The sequence below is a fragment of the Mastigoproctus giganteus genome, chromosome 10 (genome assembly GCF_048544385.1).
Source record: "Mastigoproctus giganteus isolate SK-2022 chromosome 10, ASM4854438v1, whole genome shotgun sequence".
NCBI lineage: Eukaryota > Metazoa > Arthropoda > Arachnida > Uropygi > Thelyphonidae > Mastigoproctus > Mastigoproctus giganteus.
In genome coordinates this window covers 217,308,122-217,328,342 of record NC_143584.1, presented here as the reverse complement: position 1 = coordinate 217,328,342, position 20,221 = coordinate 217,308,122, and the positions used below count along the sequence as shown (strand labels likewise).

At 36.5% G+C, this 20,221-nt stretch overlaps 1 protein-coding gene across 1 annotated transcript in view; it reads right to left on the bottom strand.

Moving 5' to 3' along the window:
* LOC150079917 (MOB kinase activator 2-like) overlaps positions 1-19,102 on the bottom strand; it is a 262,414-nt gene extending 243,312 nt beyond the window's left edge. The window contains exon 1 of the mRNA XM_090382653.1: positions 18,926-19,102. Within this exon, the coding sequence (XP_090238779.1) occupies positions 18,926-18,930 (5 nt within the window). The 5' untranslated portion in view covers positions 18,931-19,102. The remainder of the gene's footprint in view (positions 1-18,925) is intronic.
* Positions 19,103-20,221: the final 1,119 nt, after the last annotated feature.

Here is a 20,221-nt window from a genome sequence, read left to right as displayed (position 1 = left end):
TCAACCCAAATGAATTCTGAATAGTCAAACCATCTGAAAAAGAACTAAGCTTCCTAATGCATTTCACAATAATCTGCATTCTCATGTGCAATCTAAATGAAGTTCATTCATTTCCATCTGTTATCTTATATTTAACTATCAACTACCCAACAATCAACTCATCTGTCAATTATTCATTTTATGATTTTTGCTGCTCTTAAATATGGTACTTGTGCACAGGTCTACTTAACAGGTCTGCTTTACTTAACAAGTTACTCACCATAATATTAACAAAACAAAAAAAAAAAAAAAAAAAAAAATTATATATATTTATATATATATATAAGTTATGTAGAAGAATATAAGAAATAGAAAAGGAGAAAGTGGCAGAACAGATTAATGCCAACAAATTTATGATTGTACATTACATCTGTCTGTATATAACAATTTTTTAGTTAATTATAATATCAACTAGATAAATTGGAGAATTTAGCATAAAAGTATTAGGGGTGAAAACTATACTCATTAGTTCAAAGGGCCAAGTATTTAGATAACCTAAGTCGGACTTCTTTGTTGTACCCTATAAATAAACACAGAATATAATAAAATAAAATTAAAAAAAATTACCATATACTTATGTTATTCGGACGACGATTACAATTTTAAGGAGTGATGCACTTTCTTGGAACACCAGTGTGTGTGTGTGTGTGTGTGTGTGTGTGTGTGTGTGTGTGTGTGTGTGTGTGTGTGCGCACACACACACAATCAAAAATTAAGCCAAAATCATATTTGGGTCTGCCAAACTATCTATATTCAATTCATTTTGCATTAATTATGCTGTTTGTAATACTGCAGTAAATCTTAAAATAAAAAAATAATAATAAAAAAAAAACACAGTATAGGTATAATATATTGCAAGGTATTACAGCAATTGGTGCTCTAATAATGCCTTTTACAGAAAACAGCTGATATTACAAATGTCCTGATTAGGTCATCTTTCAAAAGATGATTTAATCAAGACAGTTTCTTTACTAAAAGTTTTAGTACTATGATAAGCCATCTGTGTTATGTCACATGATTATTCTGAAACTATGCCATGATACATATGTGATCTCATTTTTGAAGGCTGCATGAAATCAACTATACACAAGCAACCAAGATTAACCTAATTGCACATTTACAGGGAAATGTAAATACCAATAAGTCTAATCAAAGAATACCATAATAAAGTTATATATTACTTTATATAACAAATAAAAAATTAAGACCAACTTAATCTTACATCATTTCATTTTGACCTCTACATTTACAAAACTATCAAACAATCAAGAAAATAGGAAATATTAAATTAGACACCCTTTACAATCACACAATATATATGAAAGAACAAATACTTGAGTTATGGTTATGTTAATATTTTAAATAATATCACCCTTTACCTTGTCAAGAATTAACTCCAACAAAATGCTGAAAGTAAAAAATACCCAACTGTCTCCATCCCAGAATTCCACAGCACTAAGTGTTTTATGATTTTAGGTTACACAAGTTAAGCTATACCATATTCATTTTTGCAGAAGTGTAAAATAAAACTTACACTATAGTAATAAAGAAATAAAACATTTCTTTATTACTATAGTGATTCATTCATTTTATACATGGGGGAACATGCAAGTGACATTTTCCAGAAGCACTTGCAAGTCTTTACAGCACATCAAAATAACTGGTGGCAGTAGAGTAAGATTGTTTGTATATTCATTAGTAAAAGGAGTGAATAAGAAAACAAACATCACAAGCAGAAACTACTCTGAAAATAAATTGTGCCTAACTTAATTTTCTGTCATTTATTACTTGGAAAGGGAAACAAGATTTCCCAGGATAAAATCATTCTTCTTTCCATCATATTTTAATATCTTTATTAGTAAAATAATAAGAGAAGTTTACTAATATTATTATCAACATAGAACATATTGAGTACAGTATTACAGCTCTGATTCATACTATTTAATATCTTTATATATTTTAACTATATTCAATCATTTATCTTTTTGGCATTTTAGTTCACAAATCCCAAAAAAAAAAAAAAAAAAAAAAAAACACACTGTGCACATGCTGTAAAGGAAACAAGTTTGTCTCATCAAGCTATGTGCACTTCTGAACCATTACAAAAATCATTTCTTTCCAATTAAATGCCAAGCAGTGTCATGTGATTAAAGCCCAATTCCCACAATTGTTCTTTTCACTCACTCACTTCTGGAAACAAAATTCTCAAAACCATTAAATGCTACTCCTTGGAGTTTCCACACTAACAGGGAAAACTGCACAGAAAAAAAAAGTTCTTAAATGTTATTCCACCAAACTTTTGGAAATATTATGCAAACATTTAAATGCTCTCTCTTATTTCTTCTTACAAAAAATGAAAAAATTCAAGATATAGTGCATTATTTTGAACAATAGTAAAGGGTAAGCAGCATACCACATACACTATTATTAGCAAAATGATTGTCATGTTAGAATTTTTAGAATAAAGATAGTCTTAGAAAATGATTTCATTTTCTAAGACTATCTTTATTCTTGAAGACAAAATTGCATAATTCCAGACTAACTTCTTGCAACAGAGATAAAACTTTCTGTTATCATAAATTACCTACTTGGAATAGCCATTAGTGGGCTGACCCTACCTACAGTTCTCAAAATGGTCATGACACGAGCAATACTAACTGGCCAATGTGTATTAATATTGGGACATTCAAAACAGTAATCCAAACAAAAAAAAAAAAAAAAAAAAAGAGCAGAAAACACACAGGCCATCCTATTTGGCAAGTTTTAATACCAAACAACACAAGGTTGAAGACACCATTATGAAGTTTTGATGTGAGATTCTATAGGGCAACTGACATTAACTCTAAAATACCATTAATAAATTAATGTACTTTGAAGGGTTGAGAATAAGACCAAGAATAGTATGTATGTGGTTAGGATTTTGCATATTTCAGTAGGTAAATGAACAAATTGTACAAGTCAGGAGTAACAAATCTCAGAATCTCTACCAGCTGACTCTGCAGAACCGAAAAACAGAAGCTATGAATACTACACTCAGCCAAGGAAATTTACAATGGATAAAATCAAGTTTCAAAGAAAAACAAATCAGATGTCAGTGATTTATTAAATTGAGAGAGAACAACAGAGCCAGAAAACAAATTCAATAGAATGAGGTACAGAGATTTTGAGCCAAATAAATTTTATAATCAAAATGAAAATATTCCAGATTAAGAAGTCTAACATGATATAGCAGACAGCACATATGTACAAATGTCACCTTTAAAGTGGAAGGAATCAAAGAGAGTAATTTAGGACAGACAAGATGAGCAATGGTCAAGGAAACCAATAGCAGATGAAAATGAACACTGCTGAGATTAGAAGCAACATATTTATGAAATTAAGTGTTTGGGAAGTTTAGTTCATTTCACAAATAAAATTTGTTCAGTTTGACTATTAATGATTCCCCAGTAAACTGCTTTAGTTCCCTTCTTTAGAAAATCCTGGAACTGCCCTTGCTTGTGTGCATATAAAATTAAAAACTAAAATATACCATGTATCACTTACTTTACCAACAGAAACAGAGCAAGATGGTTATTTTTGATTCTTTCATGTTACAATGTAAGATACAATGTACTGTTATAGACAAGGCTGGATTTACTGAGGCATGGATGTGTCCAGCCACCTGCAACCTTATTTCAAGACCTCAAAATGTGTATCAGGGTCCAAAACCACCTAAATCTGGCACTGGATGCAAATGAGAAAATTTGGGAAAGAACATGTTGTTTGAAGTTTTTAAATATGATACACATATGGAAAAGTACACCCAATTCTTTAATATGGCAAGTACGAATACACAATATTTAAACTTCCTCCAATCACAGCTAGTAAGTTAGAGGCAGCAAGATTATTCTCTAGATGATTTGGATGTTTCCTGAAGTTCAATTGATTTGGTTTGGAAGACTGTCAAGCAAATGGCTTACAAAAACCATTTCAAAACTTGCACACAGAATGCAAGGAAAATGTTGGATCTCATTCAGTAGAATAGCTAGGGTTGTTGACACTTGGGGGGCAACAAGTCTTCCTGGTACCCCTGAGTGTGATAATGTAATGTAAATATGATAGATAATTCCTTCAGTTTGTGCCCCCTCTGCACCCCCATCGCTATGCCTCTGGTCTCATTCTGATTCTCGGCATATTCCAAAAGATATGACTTGCACTGCATGACAAAACAGAAGAGGGAGAGGGTTGCATTTTGCTCTGGAGGCCAAATATAGTTTAGACCACCACAAGTCTTCAGTAAGCAAAGTGACAGTGTTTTGCCAGGTGATGAGAATCATCTACCATAAAGGGTGTTTCAAAAATGATGGTCAATAATTTAAAGTTGAAAAGTACAAACTAAAATAAGCAAAAAAGTCCCAGTGAATATCGGGTTGCAAATGAACCGTTTCAGATAATGCATGTTTTCTGTTAAGATCCGCCACTGACTATGGGAGCACTAGTTTAGCAAAAAACTGTAAATCCTTTGCTAAGGGTGGTTTTATTAAACATAAAATAATACATTTTTAATTTTTGGTTTCAACACCACAGGCAGTTACAAAAGGTGTTCTAAATGCTGTCCTTGCATCCTGCACAGCTTTGTAGTCTTCTCTGCATTGAATTGCAAATCCTCTCAAGCATTCCTGGGTCATTTCTGATTTGCTGAAAGGCTCCTTCAACCTGACGCTGCAATTCCTCAAACTGTGTTAATGTCAGAAGCGTACACCAAGCTTTTTACATAACCCCAGATACAAAAATCCATAGAATTTAAGTTTGGTGATCTAAGAGGCCAAATTACAGGCCTATCTCTACCTATCCACCACTGACCATACCTTCTAGTTAGATAACCAGTCACCATTCGAGCAAAATGTGCTGGTGTACCATCATGCATAAACCACATGTTCTGGTGTTGCTGAAGTGGAACATTATCATCATCAAGGAGGTCTGGTAGAACATTTTGCAGGAACTGAAGGTACAGCTATCCTGTTTGGAAGAAAGTGTTGTCCAATTAGACGGTCTCCTAGCAGTCCTGCCCAGATATTCAACGAGAAACGTTGCTGATGTCATGACTCATGAATTGCATTAGAATTTTCGTCGGACCAAACGTGACAGTTATAAAAATTAAAAATACTATCACAAGTAAACCCAGCTTCGTCAGTGAACAAAATGTTTAAAAATTTGGGGTTCAGGACACACTGTTCTTGCATCCACTGGCAGAAGTTCACTTTGGGATGGTAGTCTGTATTGCTGAGACCTTGTACACGCTGGATATGGTAGGGGTACAGTAATTGGCGATGTAAAATTGCCACACACTACTATGACTCAGTACACACTCTTGCAGAGCAACCCTCCTTGTCAAAATTCCTAGATTTTGTTCTATTCTTGCTAACACCCTTTCTTCAATACCAGGTGTTATGCTTCTGGGCCTATCTGCTAGTACTCCATGTGCGAAGCGCCCACGTTCTCTAAGACGATGTATCGTAATGAATGTGCGCCTGTTCAGCTGCCTTCGGCAGGGAAATGCTTCTTGGTACAAGCGTGCATCCTCAAGTGCACTGCCGTTGGCTTTACCATACACGAAATGCATGTCCGCATACTCTTCATTGCTGTAACCTCTTTCCATGTTGACTATCCTTTGACAAGTACTAGTATGCCTGCTCTGAGCATAACCTAACCTAAACAAACAAATCAGCGGTGGATCCCAACTAGAAATGTGCAATATCTCAGAAACAATTCACTTAAGGACCCATGATGTTTACTAGGCTTTTTTTGCATATTGTAGTCTGTACAGTTCACCTTTAAATTATTGATCATCACTTTTGAAACACCCTGTATGTACTGGAAGTATTAGATATTAGTGTAGATACACCATAAATAGCTCTTAAAACAAAAAAAAAAACTACGACAGTAGTGTAAAGGCATCATTTCATCTGTATCTCATATTGAGAATTTTTTGGGAGGGGAGGGATTTTTTTTTTTGCAGGTTCCTGAGTTTGGGCAGCCTAGAGGTGGGAGACGCTGGCACCCATCAGACTTGCACTACTGCTGGTGGATGCAGGATTTTTGTGTTATTTACACAGACAATATAGTAGACCCACGTGCCGGAGACAGACACCAGGATGCGGTTGCCCTGGTGAATAAGTGGTTTTCGTACAATTTTTTTTTTTTTTTTTTGAATGTTCCATTTGGATACACTAATATAGGTGGAGAATGACCTCAGTCTGGGTGCCACCAGAGACAGTTATAGATAAACTGAAACTAACTGAACTGCATCTCATATTGTGATCATCCTTCACAAGTTACCATGTGTTGCACTACCTCAAATAAGTAACACTTCACTAATAGAGAAGACTATTGTTACTTATTCTAGGTGGGCATCACCACCCAGATGGCACTGTTTCAAGGCTAGTTGGCCTTTCGTCGGAGGGTGGGCAGGTACCCTGGTATTGCAATCATGACAACCCAGCTGTGAAGTTAATCCCACAATGAGAGAGTCCAAAATTTTATATTCTAAAAATGTTCTAGTATGGTGTATGACAGATGCTTTTTTTTTTTTTTTTCGTAAATGAAATCAAACTGTCCCATGTACCTTTGCCCACCAGTATTATCTAATTGGTTATACAGTCACCATCATCAGCCATTTTCAATCTGCTGCAGGATGAAGGCCTCACCAGCAACTTTCCAATCCGTTCTGTTTTGTGCAATGGCCATCCATTTACTGCCCACCCACAAACTCTTCAATTTCATCTGTCCACCTCTATTGTTGTCTTCCAGATTTTCTTTTAGCTCCTCTTGGGTACCATTCTGTTATTTTTGTAGTCCATCTCATCATGTCTTCGAACTGTGTCCTGCCCAAGCCAATTTAAAGTTCTTTAGTTTTGAGGTTGTACAATATTTTCTGTTTTCAATTTGATATACTATGATTTATTAGACTAATTTTTTTGTTGGCATTTAACAGACATCAGGCAAGCAAAAAATGCCCATCTTTCTTATAGCAATTCCAATTTCCATATGGCATCCGTGAGACAGACCAATAACAGGTTCTAATCTTGCTGTAGAGCTTTGCTTTTGCACAAATAACAAAAAAAAAAAAAAAAAAAACACACAAGACATTTATGTTGTGTCTATCAGATGCAATGCATGTGTTTTAATCTCGGGGATGAGTGACCTTAAATTACAAAACATATGACAAAATTATTATTATTATTATTATTGGTAATTTCTTTAATTTATTTTCATTCAATATTTTTAACTGATCAACTCCGCCATGGACGGTCCCAAGCCCAGCTGTGAAAGGAGGGTGGTCATCCTGCCAAAATGACCAAAACCAGGAAACCGGGGAAACTAGGCAAGAAACCGCATGAAATTCGGAACAAGCTCTTTCAACAACGTTACCGCATCCGGGGTCGCCGATGCACCAGCACTGGGGACCCAGGGTGCCGGTGTGAAGTGGACCACTGGCCACAGCAGTAAGCTTACTATGCCGAAAAGGGCAATTAACATTGGCGAATGGAATGTTCGAACGGGGCACCACGTTGGACAAAAGGAAATCATCGCCCAAGAACTACTTAGGTGCAAGATATCAATCGCGGCATTATCCAAACTAAGGCTCACCGGGTCTGGAACGATGATCATCCAACCACCAGCACCTAACGAAGTGGCTATGCTATTCTACTCTGGTGGTGAGAAACGAGAAGCAGGAGTGGGCTTTATGGTCGATGTTCAGGCCACCAGTAGCGTGGTCGCTTTCCAACCAATATCGGACCGCCTGGCAGTCCTTACTGTCAAGGGCACCATAAAGACCCATATCATCTCTGCCTATGCACCAACTGAGACTAGCATAGACCCGACCAAGAATGATTTTTACAACCAGCTCCAACATACGCTGGATTCAATTCCACAGACAGAAGTGATCATCCTTGCAGGTGACTTTAACGCCCACATTGGCGTGGACAGATCTGGTTGGGAAACAACAATGGGCAAGTTTGGTCATGGGAAGATCAATGACAATGGACTATGTCTGTTGTCCTTTGCCGCATCTAACAACCTAATTCGGAAACAGCCATTTCCAGCACCCTCGAAAACATCAACTTACATAGCAAAATCCATCTGGCAAGGACTCAGCAATCCTGGACTACATTTTGATCAATGCCTGATTTCGCTCATCACTCATGGACATCCGTGCCGTGAGGGGACCTGATTGCAGATCTGATCACTACCTCATCCGGGCTAAGGTGCAGCTCAAACTACGACATGCAAAAAGGTCATCTCGGTAAGCCAAGCTGGACTGGAGGCAGCTAATGAATGCTGCCAACAAACAGGTATATTAGATCACCCTATCCAACCACTTTCTGGCCGCGTCCGAGGATATAAATGAAGAAGAAAAGCAGATCTCTGATGCCATCCTGGAATGTGCCAAGCCCCTATGCCCACCTGTCCGACGCCGAACGCAACCATGGTGCCTCTCCCTCTTGGACAAACGGAAACAGGCAAAATTGGTCGACTTTGAACGGTACCGGCAGTTAAACCGAGAAGTCCGACAGAGGATGAAAGTGGAGAGAGAAGCATACTGGAACCAAGTGGTAGACTATCTTGAAGAGGCGGCATCCAAGCAGGAGTACTGCACTCTCTACCGCACCCTCAGTGACAACATCAAGAATGCTGATGGGACCTTCGTGCGATCACCGTCCGAACGCCTGCAACGGTGGAGTGAATTTAAAGCATTGTATAATCACGACCCACCTCAGGGACCACCAGCAGCCGCACCACCAATTGATTCCCCTGAGGTCTCTATGGTCGATGTCGAGCCTACAGTAGAAGTGAAAGCAGCCATACAATCCCTAAAGAATGGCAGGGCACCAGAAGTGGACCAAGTTACCGCAGAAGCGATCAAAGCCGGGGGAGATGTACTGCTTCACCGACTACACTCACTCCTCAAAACCATCGTGCACTGAACAAATTCCGCTAACATGGAGGAAAGCCATTATCGTGCCAATCCACAAGAAAGGTGATAACCGGGATTGCAAGAACTACCGTGGCATCAGTCTCCTTTCCATCATCGGAAAGGTCCTTATGAAGATCATTCAGTCAAGGATGCAAAAACATGGCGAGCAAACCAGTCGAGAAGAACAGGCGGGATTTAGACCCGGGTGAGGATGCTGTGATCAAATCTTCGCCATCCGTCAGCTGGAGGAGGAGAGGATCCGGTGTGGACAGCGAACCGTCATTGTTTTTATTGACATTAAGTCTGCTTTTGACTGTGTCCACCGAGCCGCCTTATGGAAATTGCTAGAGGTTGAACATGTACCTCAAAAAGTCATCACACTCCTCCAAACTGCATACAACGGTTTAACCAGCCAGCTGCGCATCCAGAACGATTTATCTGAGGAATTTACCATCCAAACTGGAGTCCGCCAAGGGGACATGGCCTCCCTGTTGCTTTTCAACATCGTGGTCAACTCCATTATGAGGCAAGCATTCAGCAACAGATGGGGCATACAAAATGGCAAGGATCACTATGTGACTGACTTGATGTTTGCCGACGATAGTGCTATCTTTGCCGGATACGACGCTGAAGCCACGGACATCCTCTACGACATTGCCCGGCCATACGGGTTGAAGATCAATGCTGATAAGACAAAGGCCCTGACAACAGATGGGTCGCAAGCCACCATCTATCTCGAAGGCGTCCAGATCGAGCAAGTGCAGGACTTTAAATATCTTGGGTCGCTGGTCCAGGAGAAGAAAGTTGCATCCACCGTGGAGATCCACAGTAGAATTAGACAGGCAGCCACTGCATTCGCCTCGCTCAAATGGTGTCTGTGGAAGAGGACCAACATTTCCTCAAAGACTAAAATCCTGGGCATCTCACTTCGCGACCGCATCACTAATGATACCATCCGCACCAGATGCCAACAGCAACCAACTAGACTTTGATCCTGCCCATTCTCCTTTACGGATCGGAAACATGGATTTGTCTCAAGCTAGATTTAAACAAACTTGAGGTATTCCAAATGCGATGCCTGCGGCAGATCCTGGGCATCTCACTTCGCGACCGCATCACTAATGATACCATCCGCACCAGATGCCAACAGCAACCAACCATCGCCGACCAAATCCAGAAGCGAAGGCTTAGATGGTTTGGCCACGTATGTAGAATGGGCGTGAATAGAGTACCCTCCACACTCCTTTGGAGACAACGACCCACCCAATGGAGAATTCAATGGACCGCACCTAGGAAAACGTGGGCCAAGCAAGTGGAAAATGACCTGAAGAGCCGACGTCTCGACCTTAATCAAGCCAGGACTGACGCCATGGATCGTAAAGCATGGAAGAACATCACAGAGCAAGTCCGAAACCCTGCGGCACCTACAGCAGCGTACTGGTTACGTGGCCAACCACCTCCTCCAGCCGCCAGCTAAGGACCAAAGAAGAACTGAGTTTAGCAAATCATAATTAATAGATCACTGTTCTCAATTCAGTAAAATAACTAAAAATTAATATTTATAATTAAAACAAAAAGGTGCCTCACACACGCCATGCAAACATTTTTGTTAAATTGCAGGCATGAGTGAGAGAAGGTTAAATGAGATCCAAACAATCTATTGTGTAAATAACCAAAAGAGTGATCATTATTTTAGAAACTTCAAGAGAATCTTTCTCTTGCTAGAAGATGAAAATTAATTTCTCTGTGAATATTGTATGTTCAGAAGGGATAGGGGAGAAATGCTTCTGATCAAGAAGCATTTCTCCTGAAGGTGTAAAGAAATATTCCCTGTGACATCACGCTTTCTTCTATCAACTGTAATGAAGATGTTCTGTCAATGTGATGTGTGAAATGACCTGCAGTAAACAAAGATTATAATAGGAATTCATTAAAGGACAAATGACTCTGACAATCTCTTTAGACAGACTGAATAGAAAGTGTGACCATCTCGTTATGGGCAACTTGATCACAAGCATTTTGTCAAAGGTAAAGCCGAGAGCTTCATTTCCCATGCAAATGAGAAAATGGAGGGGACTTACAATGGAATGAGTTATTTTTCACGGGGTTGATTAACTGAAGAGCTTGATTAACTATATGCTATCAGATACATGCATGAGATTTTTTTTTAACCTCAAAGCCACAAACAAACATTTGTATCAGGACCAAGTTCCATAAACACAAAATAAAATTAATGACAAATGAGGTTAAGAGTTTAATTGAGCAAAAGAAACAAGTGTAGGACAATTACAGACAATTATGCAATTTTGATTTATATGATCATTATAAGAGAATCTGTAACAAAGCCACTGACAAGGTAAGACAGGCAAAACCTATCTGGGAGAGATAAAGATTTCCAACTTCCCATATAACCTGAGTGATAACTCTCAGAAACAAACAAGATCACTCTCACAAAAAAGCTAGATGGAAAAGACAGGATATAACTATCTGTCACAGAATCAGTTAGCCTTTAATAAAATCAATTATTTACCCAGGTCAACTATGAAGATGCTATGGGTGTTTACCAGATTATCCCGCATTTGATCACAGTGTATACTATCTATCAATCCCTGCCAGTTTCTGAAGGTTATACTGAGAAACTTGATTGCATCCTCAATAGGTGATAGTCACAAGTTAATCATCCTTTGAGATTTCAACCTATTACTCCTATGGTTGTATAAAACAGACCAACTTGCCTATTTTGCACATTGTCAGATTGATGTCCAAGCCTCCTGTGGAGAAGCATGCTTAAAGCTTGTTCTTGAATTGTGAAGGTAATATCAGAGATCTCAAACACCTTCAATATCACATCGTAATCTGATAGTCAAGTTAGGCTGCAAACTCAGAAAGCATACCATGCACTTCTGAAAACTGAAATACATAACACCCAAAATACGTAAACAATTGAGGCTACCATCGTGTTTCAACCCTCTCTGTGGTATCATCTTTAAGGATCTTGAAATTGATAACTGTACTTTCTGGCTATCAAGATGAAATTAACTGAAAAGTCTACAATAAAAAAAAAAAAAAAAAAACTGTCTTCTCAGTCCATACTCCAAAAATTGGTGGAAAGATCCTCTGTTTCTTTAAGATTAAGCAGTCTGAATATGCTTCTTATGGGGGAAGGGACTCCAGAAAATTCTTATTCTGATTTCATTCAAGCAACAAGACAATTTCCAGTTCCTAAAATTAGCTGCCACAGGGTCCTTCATGAATAATTTGTCTGACAGCAAATGGGTTTGAATAACCATTAACTTGATATTCCCCTAACACTGATGTGTAGAAGTGGAGTAAGCAGATGCTAAGGTTCAAGAAAAAGATGATTGCTGCCACTCTCCTTTCTGGAATGATAGATTCCATGATGCTTTACCAATCTCAAGGATAAAAATTTCTGAAAATCTGCTAATCAAAATGTGCAGAAGTTTGCCTTTGGGCAACAGGTGGTCGACTGCTGGAATAAGCTACCACCCGTTGTTGTGGATGTGGATAATTTGATTAAATTCAAGGAAGAACTAGACAAACTATTGGAGGAGATGGATTTTTTTTTTTTGGTTGATGCAGTATAAACTTGCTTTTTTGCATCATTTGTCCCTATTGATACTAATACAACAAAGAGTGAATAAAATGCCTGGGAAAAGTGTCCAGCATGATGTTACCCTACACTCATTTTATCTTCAGTTTAACAGATTAATAGTGACAAATGTCAACCATCCTATCTGACCTCCTTATCACAGAAGATAATCCATGCCTGGAATACAAATGAGGTGCTCAAACATCTTTCTCAACTTGAAATAAACATTTTACTGCACAAATCGAACTGCTCATTACACTACCAGAAAAATTCTATACTTTCTCTGGCTCTGTGTTCATGTTCTTAAGAAATATGTTATAAAGATAGATACTCAACTTCCGTGCCAATTACAGTAGACTTTCAGAATAACGGCGCCTTTGAGATTCAAGGTGCCATTATTTCAATTTTTCCATTATCTAGAAAGTTTTATTTTTAATATATTTAATGCAGAAATAATGAGGCTAATTAACAAAAGAGATTAACAATGCAAATTTTATTAACTGCACATAAAAAAACAAACATGTTGACGATCCAATGTTATATTCTTCCATTATTAATGGCAGAATATAACATTGTCCCCAACTTTTGCCCCATTCTATTTTCTTTATTATATCAAGTTTAGTCAGCACGTGTAGCACAGTGATATCGTCACCATCCTCCCCACACCAGGTGGAAGAGGCCCGGGTTCGAATCCCATTGATGACACAAGGAAATTTAATGGGCTTTTTTCACTCTGTGGCTCAGTTAGTTGGTTTCAGGCATGGATAGCAAGGTTTTCCCCCAGAATCTGGGGTTTTTCATCCAGCAAAAACAGGCAAATCAACCAGAGAACACACTCAATTTACATACACAATACACATGGGTAGATGAAATAACTTTCTGGGTGACACTAATGTAATAGTTTGGATTATATCATGTTTGTCACTAAGCATCAATGTGTTCTTTTCTTCTCTGTACAAGGTTTATTAATTTAGGAGCCACATTGAAGAGTTTTTAATTTAAAATAAATGTAAAATAGTGGTATAATCTGTGATATCAGTACAGAATTCACTTTCAAATGGTGAATGTAACCAAATACAGTACTCGCATGACTTGCCAGTTTCTTTTTTTGCTGCTGCAAGACATCTGCACTGTGTGTAAACATCTGATCTCAATGTGCCGTTAGCTCTAATAATCCATTATTTGGGGTGCCGCTATTTTGACAGGCTACTGTATTATATTCTCTTTAAAGTGGAAGCTGGAATCACTAAAAGGTGAAATCACTCACTGTCTGTACTTCTATTTTCTGCATCCTTAATGGATCATGTTCCAGAACTGCTGACTTTGCAGATGAAATTGTGTCACATCCTCTCCCATACATGGGTGAGGACTCCAGGCTAAACTCCAGATGGGAAGGAGCAGCAGTGCATAGCACATGCTTCTTGATTAGACCGGGGTTTGAGCCCGTCACCACCAAATACGGAAAGGTCAGGGAATGACCACCGCATATCCCGGAGCAATATGGCCTTAGTTGCTAATGCTCCTAAAAACCAAAAAAAAAAAAAAAAACTCCAGGCTAAACTGAACATGGCTGAAATCATAAGCAGTTATTTAAACTCATTTTGTGAATATGCCAGATTCTTTAGCCTCTAAAGATACTGACAAATCCAGCATTATTTTCTTCCCAAACAAAAAATGAAGCCAAGCACCACATCTCTTCCTTAAATTCTGTTCTGTATGCTACTAGTGCTACCTCCTGCAAATAATTTTGCATTTCTTAGCATTATCCTCAAATCCAACTTGTCCTTCCCAACATATCCAACTGCAGCATTCCAAGGCTTTATGTGCTTTCTGGTGCATAAAGCTTAATCTGTGTAATATACATAATAAAAAGATCACTAGGTAGAATTTTACTTTTGCGGTGTGCTGTCACATGCAGTGAAAATTGCTCTCCTGCTACCTTTAAGAAACTCTGGGATCTAGCATTCATAATTCTGAAGTGGGTGAATGGCTGGTTGCACCAAACATCAAAGGACTGTGCTTTGCACTAAGCCCTAATACAACTTATCAATCATAAAGTGAAGTGCTAAAAATCTGAGCTTCCTACACTTGCACTCAGCTAAACATGATCACATCAACATTTAGAACATGGTAAGGTGAGGTTAATACCTGGACAACTCCACAAAACCCCAGTGTTATAATCTAACCTCTAAATACATTCAACTCGTTAACAGACAGCATCACTAGGCCTTTCTTACATACAGGAACCAGTGACACAGCTGTTGTTGTTGTTGTTTGGTTTTTAGGAGCATTAGCAACTAAGGCCATATTGCTCCGGGGATATGCGGTGGTCATTCCCTGACCTTTCCGCATCCTCCATATTTGGTGGTCACGGGCTCGAACCCCGGTCTAGTCAAGAAGCGTGTACTACACACTGCTGCTTCTGCCCACCTGGCTACGGAGGCACCAGTAACACAGCTGCCTCCATCTAATTGCATTTACTAACAAAATACTTTCACTGCCAAGGAGCAAGGATTTTTCTCACAGCTACTTTCCATCAACCTGCCAAGCAGATCAGTCACTTTATATCAGCCTGACCTAAGTAAGGAGTCATTTGAACCCTCAAAAAAGGTACTCAGAAAAGAGCTCTCCAGATTCTGAATAAGTTTATATCAGTTTCCAGTGCAACAATAAAATTAAGCTTAATCCACACAATAAGTAAATATTGCAGCATTTAATTTTTTTTTTTATCTCAAAGAAGTTTTCATAACATTCTGGCAAACTTTGGAGATTGTGTATTTTTTTTGAGTTTAACAGTCAAAGAAATTTAGCAGACAGGCCTTACCCCTCTAACAGAATTTATGTGCATAATAATACACCTCTGTCTTACTATTAAACCTATGACCCAGCTTCACATATTAATACAGGTACTACTCATTACTTACAGTTCAAAATTCACCTTTCACATAATCACAATTCTGAAGTATAGCTCCTTCACACATTTCTACAGAATTTATAGGAATATTTAAAATCTCAATTTCAGTCTGAAACAACTAAAAAGAGGAGGAGGGGAAGCAGAAACCACAAAAAAATAAGTAATGGATCTGTTTTATCTAAAGAAATTAGTTTAAGTTACTTAAATAACATCAAACAGGAAGGTATCAACTAGTTAAGAAGATATTAAAACACAACCTACATAAAACAAACAATATTTTAAGATTAGGAAAAGAAATGATCACTGCATCCTATATTAGAATAAAGATTAGCTGGAATTAGTGTCAAGTTAATTGTGGCCTTTTTTTTTTTTTTTTTTTTAATTATGACTATGAGGCATCAATATGTCTGTAAATTCACATGTACTGTATCCATATGTTTTGCTTGAGGAAAAATCAGTTTCTTGGAGAAAAAAAAAAAAAACCACACGGCCCCTACCCAATATTGACTAATTTAACCATGAAACTGGCCCACAAAAATCTTCAACTAGATTCAAACGTAAGACTTTTCAACAAACATGGAAATACAGTAATTGTAACTACTGTAGTAGTAGTCATAAGGGCTTGTATAATATTAAACATTTCACATTGTGGGTTTATAAAGCTATTCTTGTTCTACTTCACAATTAAACTACTGGAAATGCTGCCAGAGCTCTAAAGAAGTTCAGGGGATAAGCTTAACTTATAGATGCAACAATCTGGCATAATTTCAGCTGCTTGCCTGGCATTTGACATACAATTTTTTTTTTTTTTTTTTTTTTTGTAAAAAAAATCAGATGCTTCCATATACATTTCACCATCCCTAACAATATTTTTTAAATGATTATATATTTGTTATACTATGAATTACTAGAAAACTATTTTTTTGTTTAGTGAGCATCTGTTTTTCAATTGTAGGGGAACCATAATTTAAGAAATACATTATTATTATTAGTTTTTCAAGAAATATATACAGGTCCTCAAATGTTAAGTTATTCTTATACAGTTTTATTGAATAAAGTTAATTCTGCAGATTATCAAAATTGTTTCTATTAACCATCTAGCAGACACACATGAAAAAAAAATAAAATAAAGTAAAAATAACAACAGGCACATGGTGCCTTTAATTAACTAAAGTATTGAGGGTGGGGGAAAGGGAAGAAATAATCAAAAATAAAAAACTTTAAAAAAATTTATTCTCCATTTGGACACTATATTATAGTAGTAGTAATAATGGCAAATCAAGCAAGCAAGCATTGGCCAGAAAAAAAAAGAAAAACCACAGTTCGCTCATCTGTATCCTCAAGAATGTCTAGTTTCCCTTGAATTTGTATAATAAGATCAAAAACAATAACAACCTTGTTATAAAAAATAAAACCCATACAACTTAACAGCTAAAATGGTAAAAAAAAAGAAAAAAAGAAACTGAAATTCTATCTTAAGTTTCCATAACGTTATTTTTTTAAAAAATAAATGGTTTTAGGCTATACAGAATTTTAAAGCCTAACTTTTCCAATTAAAAAAAAATAATTATGGAGATCAAAAGTAAATATTATACTAGAGAATATTCAAATTGATATTTACACAATTCTAGTAGTTATTTAAATTCATAAGTTTTATTTATATTTTGATGTATCAAATACACCAGGAGTAGCAGCTAAATGGTTAAGGACAGAAGCTAAAATCACCTTAACGAAATTCCTACTTATTCTCTAAGATGTAGCAGCGCATTAGCTCTTATAGGTTCTTAATGATACCTTAGACAAGTGAATAAATTCTACAAAGTCCCTTGACATATATTGTGATATGTACTAGTAAGCATAATGCTTCTCTCCTGATGGAGCAGGTAGGGGCCCCCAATATATGCATTTCATTTTATTGAATGTTATTTTATTTTCTAGCCTATAATGTAGTTCACAGTTTAAAGTTAATTCAATTCTCCCTCCAAAGAAAGAAGTGAAGCTACATTTTTTTTTTTTTTATTCAGTGAAAACAGAGCTACATTTAATTCCCAGCTTCAGTAACTATATTATATAGATATAAAAAAAAAAAAAAAAAAAATGTCCTTTATCTATTATATTAGGAAATATCTCCTACTAATAATCCATTTTATAATACAGAATGCATGGTATAGTATTATGCAACACTGTTTCAGTGTTATAGATTCATGAAGAAAAAGGCTTTTATCTAGAAAGAAATACAGCATATGCTAAAATAGCAATGTATATATTTTTTAAGTATTTTGCATAGTTTAACAATGAAGAAACAGCACTAATAGAAAATGTTATTCCTTTACAAAAACCAATGGATAAACAACTTCTCCTTTATGCATCAATGATTCTAAAAATCACTTCAAAAAGTTTACTACCCTAGAGCACACCACAATTCATTTTACACAAAATATCCACAAATGAGTTAATGATCTTTGTTTTTATTTTATAACTTAAATTATGGGCTAATTATTTTTAATGGTTGTAGAGCCATTTAAAGTTTTACAAAATCATATTTTTAACTCCATTAAAAACCATTTTTCATTCTGATACCAACTTATGTTTTGAAAAATAAACCAGTGAGGTCTTCATTACGTGATCATTACTTATTACCATAGAAAACAGAGTGAGTGCAATAAATTAAACAGCTACATCAACGTTGAAGTGCTTGGTTTCCTCACAGGTTTGCGAAATACAAAATATCACTGACACTGGTTTACTCATCAGTATATCAAGGGCATTTCAATGTTCCTTATTAGTTACGGATGAAAAAGTAAAACTGATCGAGTCTTGCATTTTCGATAGAAGTTACCCGGTTTACTATCTTAATAAAAGTAAGAATAAATTAGAAATTAAAATTGCAATACAAGGTTATCTGCGAATATACACTAAAAAAAAACACTTCCTGTCATCCCCCATAAAGATAACTCAATAACACTGTTCTAAAATCAGTAGTACTGGTAAGATATTTTAAGCCATCAACAGCATATCAAAAACAAACATCTGTCTAATAATTTCGTCCAAGTTTATCTGGATTTATACAATATTTTCTGTGGCTGAGAAACAGTTATTTATACGATCATTTAAGTGTATACGCAATTTGTTCCATTTGTATTGGCAATTAAATGAAAATTGAATTTTCACACTCTACGGAAGTGATTTCAAGCTCAGTAGTCCAGTTTTCAAGGGGCTGCCAAAGAGAAATAATTACATCTGGTATTTATGTAAGGGAAGCTGTCAATAATGTAAATCCTTATGCTGACCCAAGGGAATCAATCTTAAAAATTTGGAGTTGTGATTGTGTTTACATATAACCACCTAAGCGGTAAACTTCAGGGGTGAGTAAATATAAGAAAAATCATTATTATGCACTCACCCCATAAACCAGTCTACGGTGTCACGGAGATACTCCGGTAGCCTATCCAGTTTGACGCTTTTGAAGGACGATCACACACAACAAAAATGAAAATCCCCACACTCACAAGTAAGACCAGCTGCGTATCGTCCTGACGTTGGTTATCAACACTACCGACACAGCGACCTCATCAAGAAATCAAACATGGCCGTCAACAACCAGGTGCGCATACTTATACGCAATTCCAAAAGGTGGCGTGAGAATCGCAAAAACAAAAAATCCAAACAATGATGTATAAACACCTGAGACTGTATCCAAAAATAGATTCTTCAATTTTTATATGCTGTATAGTTTAAGGTTGAATAATTCAAAAAAAAAAAGGTAATTTTTCTGATCTAAAATGTTACAAAAGTTTTCTGAAATAAGTAACTTTAAGAAAATAATAAAAAAAGAGTAATATAAACGAAGCATCTGATTAACTTCCCAGGTTCTTATCGTCTGTGTTTAAAGTCCTGGCAATATGTCCAAGATAAAACTTCGCTGAACCCGGTTGTTAATTGAAAAAAAAAAGTTCCAAAATATTTTAAAGACTTTAATCTACATTGCTCTAAACACTTTAATCAGTTTTAAGTACTGAACGCTGGATCCATCAGACACTGTTACAAATATTAGGACTTTTTTTTTTTAAGTAAATAGGACTATTCTATAATTGATTTCTTCTTCTACCAATTTCTTTTAGAATAAAATTTAATGTATATGAAGTGCTAGATACCTCATCTAAGTGCTAGGAGCTAGATACCTCATCCAGTCAACATTTTATTTCATTTTATATATTTATTTGAAGAAATCAAGGCAGGAATAATACTGAAGGTATTTTGATGATTCAGATAGTCAAAATCAATATTGTGATTATCTGAATTTCTGATCATTCTGATATCTTAGCAGACAAACTGAAGTCAAATTTAAAAAAAGAACAAAGCAAACTATGTTTCCGACTCGAAGAATCACATTCAGCTAAAGGTATATGGTGAAAATGCAATTCTCGTAATAATAATGGAGGCATGTGATGCAAGAAAGCAAGCATATGAGTTTATGTAGCATCAGCCAAAAAAAAAAAAAAAAATTTACACACCCATTCCCTCAAAACCTTTGTCCAATTCCTCCTTGAACTTATTAAAGCTATTAACTTCCATAACAACAGGTGGAAGTTTCTTCCAGCAATTAACCACCCGCTGACTAAAGGCAAATTTCCGCCTATCTATTCTACAGCTGTCTTTCCTCAATTTGAATTTATGCCACCTTAAGTTCGTAATCTGA